This window comes from Camellia sinensis, chromosome 8 (assembly GCF_055761805.1).
Source record: "Camellia sinensis isolate YWXY chromosome 8, ASM5576180v1, whole genome shotgun sequence".
NCBI classification, from domain to species: domain Eukaryota; kingdom Viridiplantae; phylum Streptophyta; class Magnoliopsida; order Ericales; family Theaceae; genus Camellia; species Camellia sinensis.
This window is the reverse complement of record NC_138968.1, coordinates 14,179,372-14,186,393: the sequence shown is the minus strand read 5'-3', so window position 1 is coordinate 14,186,393 and position 7,022 is coordinate 14,179,372. Positions and strand designations below refer to the sequence as shown.

At 32.2% G+C, this 7,022-nt stretch overlaps 2 protein-coding genes across 2 annotated transcripts; both read left to right on the top strand.

Moving 5' to 3' along the window:
* Positions 1 to 314: 314 nt before the first annotated feature.
* On the top strand, positions 315 to 1,830 carry LOC114280083 (uncharacterized). Its single transcript, XM_082884947.1, has 4 exons — positions 315 to 387; positions 465 to 538; positions 915 to 1,640; positions 1,762 to 1,830. Exons 1-4 carry the CDS (start codon positions 315 to 317, stop codon positions 1,828 to 1,830), a joined length of 942 nt encoding a protein of 313 aa, XP_082741073.1.
* A 2,678-nt stretch (positions 1,831 to 4,508) lies between these two features.
* Positions 4,509 to 6,228, top strand: LOC114280074 (rust resistance kinase Lr10-like). The gene is made up of 2 exons (XM_028222402.2): positions 4,509 to 4,644; positions 5,362 to 6,228. Exons 1-2 carry the CDS (start codon positions 4,641 to 4,643, stop codon positions 6,018 to 6,020), a joined length of 663 nt encoding a protein of 220 aa, XP_028078203.2. The 5' UTR covers positions 4,509 to 4,640; the 3' UTR covers positions 6,021 to 6,228.
* The last annotated feature ends 794 nt before the right edge of the window (positions 6,229 to 7,022 follow it).

Genomic DNA, 7,022 nt, shown 5'->3' with positions numbered 1-7,022 from the left:
ATTCTGACTCTCTCCCAAGAAACAACGATAAAAGTCATTTTGCACTGTGGTTTGTGTGGGTGATATTCACCATTGTAATATCACCCCACTGCTGGGATTGATTGATCTGATTCTGGAAGCACGTGATTTATCCACGAGGTTCAATCATCAAAAGGTATGATCTGATGATTTTATTCCGCTGCATGTTTTGTGTTTTGATTTACAATTTAAGTCAGAAGTTATCTCTAAAGTACCTAGGCTTGCCATTGGGTGTGAATCTGTGAAAGAAAAAGACTTGGCAACCTGTGGTGGATAAGGTTAAGTCAAGGTTAGCTATGTGGAAAAGGAAGCTCTTGTCCTTTGCTGGAAGGCTAACTTTGGTGAAATCAGTTTTGGATAGTATTTCAGGTAACTATATTTCTTTATTCAAATTACCCATTGGTATTGCTAAAGAAATTGATAAGTTGAAGTCTGCTTTCCTATAGGGCAGTTCAGAGTTGAGAATGAAGATCCATATGGTGAAATAGAAGGATGTATCAATGAACAAAGACCAAGGAGGGTTAGGCATTAAGAAGGCAATGGATACTAATGCTTGTATGTTATTAAAGTGGTCGTGGAGGTATGGGGTGGAGGATCATTCACTGTGGAAAAAGGTTATTATCAGTAAGTATGGGTCTGCAGGTCGCAGATGGCTACCACTGAAGGATGGAGATGGTAAGGAATCTATTTTGTGGAGTGATGTTCTGAGTGTGGAAAGATCCAATCCAGAGCTGTTTTAGTTCTTTGTGTCACAGTGCAAGATTGTGGTTGGGAATGGGTGTAGGATTCAGTTTTGGCGTGATAGATGGTTTAGGGATTTACAGTTGAAAGAGGAGTTTCCCAGACTGTTTAGGCTCTCTATGGATAAAGATGGACTATTGTGTTCATTTATGTAGAGGAGGGACAGTGAGGGTGATTGGAGGCTTCAATTCAGAAGGTCATTATTTGCTTGGGAGGAAGAGAAGGTGAGGAAGTTGCAGTTGTTGATAAGGGATGTTCCTAGGCTGAATGTGGATCTGCAAGATGTAGTGAGGTGGACTCCATCCTCTTCAGGTGCGTTTACAGTGCTATCTGTCAGGAAATGGCTACTATTAAGGTCTGGACCTAGGTTACCTGTTCCTAGGATGATTTGGATTAATGCAGCACCACCCAAAGCACAATTTATAAGTTGGTTGGCTTGGAGAGGTAGGATCAAAACAACTGTTGTTCTGCAAAAATTTGGAGTGTTAGGTCATACTGTTGTAACTGATTGCACTTTTTGTTTAGCTACTATGGAATCTGTGGATCATCTCTTTGTGCAGTGTTTTAAGATTTGGAAGGTTTGGGGTTGTCTATTACAGTGGTGGAATCTCTGTTGGGTTTCCCCTACTACTACGGATGAAGTGTTGTCTTGGTGGTTGGGATCTAAGCACAAAAAATCTGTTAAAAAAATTTGGCTGCTAGTACCAGTAGCAATGTTGTGGTCCACTTGGAGGCTAAGAAATGAGGTTGTGTTTAATGGCAAGCAACCCAATATGAATGAGCTGTGTGAGGTTGTGAAAGTGACAGTTGGGCTGTGGGTTAAGTCGTCTATGCCTTCTGTCCAATACTCTGTGCATCAGATTGTGGAAAATCTGAGTCAAGTGAGGTTCTGTATTTGAGATGGCCAAGTTTTAGTGGCTGATCTTCCTAGGAGTTGATTGTGGGTGGGCTACTTGTGTTGCTTGTTTGTTTTGTTCTCTTTTTTGGTTGGATTCTCACCAGCCTGGGGTGGTGCTGTCAGATGATTGGGTTTACTTCTGGGTGCCAACCTTGTTGGGATTTAGAGTGTAAACTATAATGATGTTTGCACTTTTCTTTCCCTTTATTGATGTTATGCTCATGTTTTTTGTATTGTTTGTTTCATCAATAAAGGTTTACTTTTGATTGATCCAAAAAAAAAAAGAACAATAGAAGATACCAGTGCTTAATTTCAAAGGCAAAATTGTCAATTTAATAAAATATAAACTAATTTGATAAACATAAATGTCAAAAAAATATTTTTGATTTTTTAAAAATTATTTCTACCTACCAAAGACAAAATTATGTAAAATTGATAAATCTTTTAGATATTTATTTATTTATTTTTTTACCAAATTAATTTTTATTATGTGTTTGGATGATGATCATATAATGGGTGATTGTTAGAATTTTAATGTGTAATTGGTATATGAAATGTTTTTAGTTTTGGATTTTTTGATTTAATGGATTGGTTTAATAATAATAACAAAGCCATATTTGACTTATGAAAGAATAGAAACTACTTTAATAAAAATAAAAACAACCACCTGTTAAATGATCATCATCTAAACACATAATAAAAGTTAATTTGGGAAAAAAATAAAATAAATAAATGTCTAAAATATTTATTAATTTTATATAATTTTATCTTTAGTGGGTAGAAATAATTTTAAAAAATTCAAAAATATTTTTTTGATATTTATTTTTCAAATTAGTTTATATTTTATTAAATTAACAATTTTTCTCTTAAAATTAAGCAATGGTATCCTCAATTGTCCTTATTTGGATCAAGATTCAAAATTTAGGGTCAAATGTGTCACAATTGAAAAGTCAGGGACTAAAGTGACACAACCCCCAAACTTTAGGGACCGTTAGCATAATTTGCCCTAGTTAATTTTATCAGAATTGTCACAAAAAAATATTTTGTGATGATTTTCTGAATCTATTGTTAAAAATTGACAATTATTTATGTTAATCTGTGATTTTTTTTTCTAAATTGTTACTAAAACTTACAATTAGTAACTTTTTATGTAACGAATTTTTCAAACTGCCATTGAAAATTAATAATTAGTAATATTTTTGTCATTGTTTGATAAAAAAAATGCCGCTAATTATCACATAACCTATTAGGCTTACATGTAAATTCCCCTTTATCTTCTTGATTTTACTTAATATGCATTAGTGTTGGTCCATGTACACTTAGTAAAAGAGATGCTGGTGTAATTATGCAAAATTTGCTTTAGCCTTTTTTTTAGTGAATTTTTTTATATATATAATTTTTTTCAAAAAGGTTTTACACTTTTAAGTTCTAGTTGACTAGAGAGGCTAGAAAATAGATTATTTTTAAAAAAAAAAAAAAAAAATTAGAAAGTATGTAAAAAAGTCCACTAATTTTTTTTTTTTTTTTTTTTTTTTGTCTTTAGCGATTTTTTTTTATACTATTTAAGTCCTTTTACACTAGATGGACCTAAAAAAATTGACACAAATTTAAAAATAAAAAAAAACTATAAGCAAAAAAAAATTAAAAAATATAAAAAAAAAAAGATTGGAACCATGACTTTTGATGTAAGAGGTAGGAAGACCACGTATCCCGTAAGTCCATCTAATGAGATCTAACAGCAAATTAGAGTTTTCGGCACTAAATTTTTGTTTTTAAAAGGGAAAAATTTGTTATAAAAAATATTTAGAGATCAATTTTTGCCATCAAGAGGATAGTTGTTAAAAGGTTATTCTAAAAAAAAAAATGCTTTTAGCAACAATTTTCAAAATGTCACTAATAAGTGCAGTTTTAGGGACAATCGGTCCCTAAAAGATTTGTTTTTGAGACAAAATTTTTTGTCCTAAAATGATAATAATTCTTTGCTAAATATCCATTTTTTTGCTAAAATTAGAATAATACACTTTTGGCAACAAAAATATTTGGTCTATAAAAAGTGATTTTGTCCCTAAATTTATCCCTAAAACCTTAATTAGTTGTTATTTCTCCATTATTTTTGTTGTGTTTAAATATGTTTTTTTAGATAATTTTTCTAGATATATAATAGGGCAAATTATGATGGTAGTCTCTACTTTATCCGGCATGTCATTTTAGCCCATGTACTTTTCATTGGCTTAATTTTGATCCTGAATTTGTAATTTTATCTCATTTAGTCCAATTAATTACAACTCTTAACATTTTTTTTTTGAAAATATGCATATAAGTGTCACGTGCCATATTTTTAAGGGCAAAATTATAAACTTATTCAATTCAGTTAGTTAACTTCAACTAATTTAGTGATAATTTTTCTTAAAAAACATTAATGATGTTATTAATTGGACCATATTAAAACAAAATCTAAAATTAAATGTCAAAACTAAGCCAATTGAAAATATATGAACTAAAATCAGAGAAGTGATAAAATATAAGAGCTGTCCAATACAATATTATTAATAAATTTGTTTTTTTTTTTTTTTTTTTTGTGCCCTCGGTTCAAAATTTGTCTCCTTAACCCAACAACACCGCCATTAACAAATTCTTCCACCACAAAACAAACAACACACACTTGGGAGAGTAGAGTAGTTAGGATTTTGTTTCAGAGTATCAAATATCAGCCATTATTAAGATGGCACTTTTCCAAGGAATTCTGTTGGTCATAATCCTATTATTAGTACCAATGGCAGCAGCCACAGTAGTAGGACTCGGAGGAGCAGAGGAACAACGTGATGAGTGCATCATGCCAACAAGTTGCAGAAAACCGGAATGTGGGGATTGTGAAGCACAAGGTAAGTATTGTAGATTCAAGAATAACAACAGCAGTGGCAGCAACAGTAAATTATTATTAAATGGAACAACTGAATGCTTAGACAAGCCCAAACAACCATCTATGGGTACGCTTCTACCCTAGCTAGTTTCTACCCTTTTACTTCAAGTTACGATTATTATATTTTGTTTTCCATCTTGTTTAATGTGTAATTATTGCGTTCACTTTACAATGATGTCATCTTCCACCACAATTTTGAATTGAAATTTGGACCGAACTTCTTCTCTCCAATTCAGACAATTGAACTGGACATCCAATCGACGTTTCAGATGTGTGCAACGTCGGTATTTTCCCGAATAAAGGGCTTAGATTTTGTTTACCTATTTACAAAACAATAGTATACCCAAATAAAAAAATTCAACCTAACGTCTTTGGGCTACAAGATCATTTTAGCTTCAACGCCCTCGTTTTATTTTGTTCTGATCATTACTTAGCCTTGTTGATTGTGCGACGATGATAAGTCTTGCCATATAGATTAGGTTGTGCGCTTTTTGTTAGACGTAGTAAACCTGATGGAGGATGTGTTGAGAACCTGATTAGGCCTTTGTTATTTACGGATTTACTGGTTTTTATTTATTTATTTATTTATTTATTTATTTGTTTGTTTGTTTATTTTTTGAGGAGGTTTAACCCTATTTGGATATCTGATTCTATCTTGTCAGTTTCTTTTCCTTAGCACTGAAAAATACATTTATTATGAATCTATGGTAAAATTTTTAATTATATATATGTGTGTGTATGTATTTTAAAGGAGATAGTTTAAGCAGTTTTTAAACTTTTACAGGTGTATTGAGGAAACTAGAGATTGCAAGTGGAGTCCTAGGTCTGACTCTTCTTGTTATAGTTGTCATTACAATATATCTTGTCAATAGATCAAACAAAATGAAAAAACAGGATCAAGTAAAGATTGACAAATTTTTAGAGGATTACAAAGCTCTTAAGCCTGCAAGATATTCCTATGCAGATATCAAGAAAATAACAAATCAATTTCAAGACAAAGTAGGCCAAGGAGGTTACAGAATAGTGTACAAGGGCAAGCTTTCCAATGATGTTCATGTCATGGTCAAGATCCTCAACAATGTGAAAGGAAATGGGGATGAGTTCATTAATGAAGTGCAAACAATGGGTAGAATCCACCATATCAACGTGGTTCGCTTGGTGGAATATTGTGTTGACGGATTGAGAAGAGCTCTTCTTTATGAGTTCTTACCAAACAATTCGCTTGAAAAGTTTATATCCACTGATAAAGATAAGAATTCACATGGTTTGGAGAAGTTGCATGACATTGCTCTTGGCATATCTAAAGGAATTGAATATCTGCACCTAGGGTGTGATCAACGAATCCTGCACTTCGATATTAAGCCTCACAATATCTTGTTAGATAATAAGTTTATCCCGAAGATCTTTGATTTTGGTCTAGCAAAATTGTGCTCAAAGGAATAAATTGTTCTTTCCATGACTACTGCTAGAGGGATTGTGGGTTACATTGCACCCAAAGTGTTCTCCAAAAACTTTGGGAACGTATCGTACAAATTAGATGTTTATAGCTTTGGGATGTTGTTGCTAGCTATGGTTGGAGGGAGGCAAAATACGGTAACACAAAACAACAACGAGTGTTACTTTCCAAAATGGATATATAAACGTTTGATCAAGGAGAAGATCTAGGAATACAAATTGAGGAAGACGAGGATGTGAAAATTATAAGCAAACTAACAACTGTGGGGCTTTGGTGCATACAATGGTTATCCAGTGGGCGGACCATTGATGAAAGTTGTGGTGCAAATGTTGGAAGGAGATGGAGACACTCTAATAGTTCCCCACAGTCCATTTTCTTTCACAAATCCAATGTCAATGAGGGGAACAATAGGTGGTAGAACTTTTAATAGCGACTTAGAAATAATTTCTGAATTTGAATGAAATAATTAATTAGGGATATTTTTTGACTATGTAATAGGATTAATCTCATTATTCTTATCAATGAGTATAGAATTAATTGTTTATCAATGTATTACTATAGCCTTTCAATACTACATCTTATGGCTTTTGTATTAATAGTCCTCTTGTAATGGTGTGCTCTATATCATAAGGAGATTCTTATTAAAATATTTTTTTACTCAAAAGTTTGACAAAACAAGTACTCATCATCATTGTCTACTCTCAAGTCGATTTGGTTTTGACGTAGTACATTTTATGGATTTGTGGAAAAATTTTATTCAGGATTGTTTTGAAGTTTGACTTTTTAATTTTTTACGAAAAGACTTGTAAAAATTTAGGAAAAAGTGTTGACTTTTTTATAATAACTTTTTGACTAAAGTGTGACTTCTCAAAATAGGTCTTAGTGAACTTAGACTTGTTTTGAACTTTCTAGAGCTTTTTTTTAGGTGTTTCCTTATTAGTTTTAGATTGAATTGTAATAAAATCAACTTTGTCTTGAATTAGCTTTAA

What these genes read in the sequence shown, in the direction of transcription:
- LOC114280083 (XM_082884947.1), top strand. Translation starts at nt 315, where the DNA reads ATGTGGAAAAGGAAGCTCTTGTCCTTTGCTGGAAGGCTAACTTTGGTG. An exon ending in AGTTTTGGATAGTATTTCAG is followed by an intron (nt 388 to 464) that starts GTAACTATATTT and finishes GCTTTCCTATAG; the next exon opens with GGCAGTTCAGAGTTGAGAAT. An exon ending in TTGTGGAAAATCTGAGTCAA is followed by an intron (nt 1,641 to 1,761) that starts GTGAGGTTCTGT and finishes GATTCTCACCAG; the next exon opens with CCTGGGGTGGTGCTGTCAGA.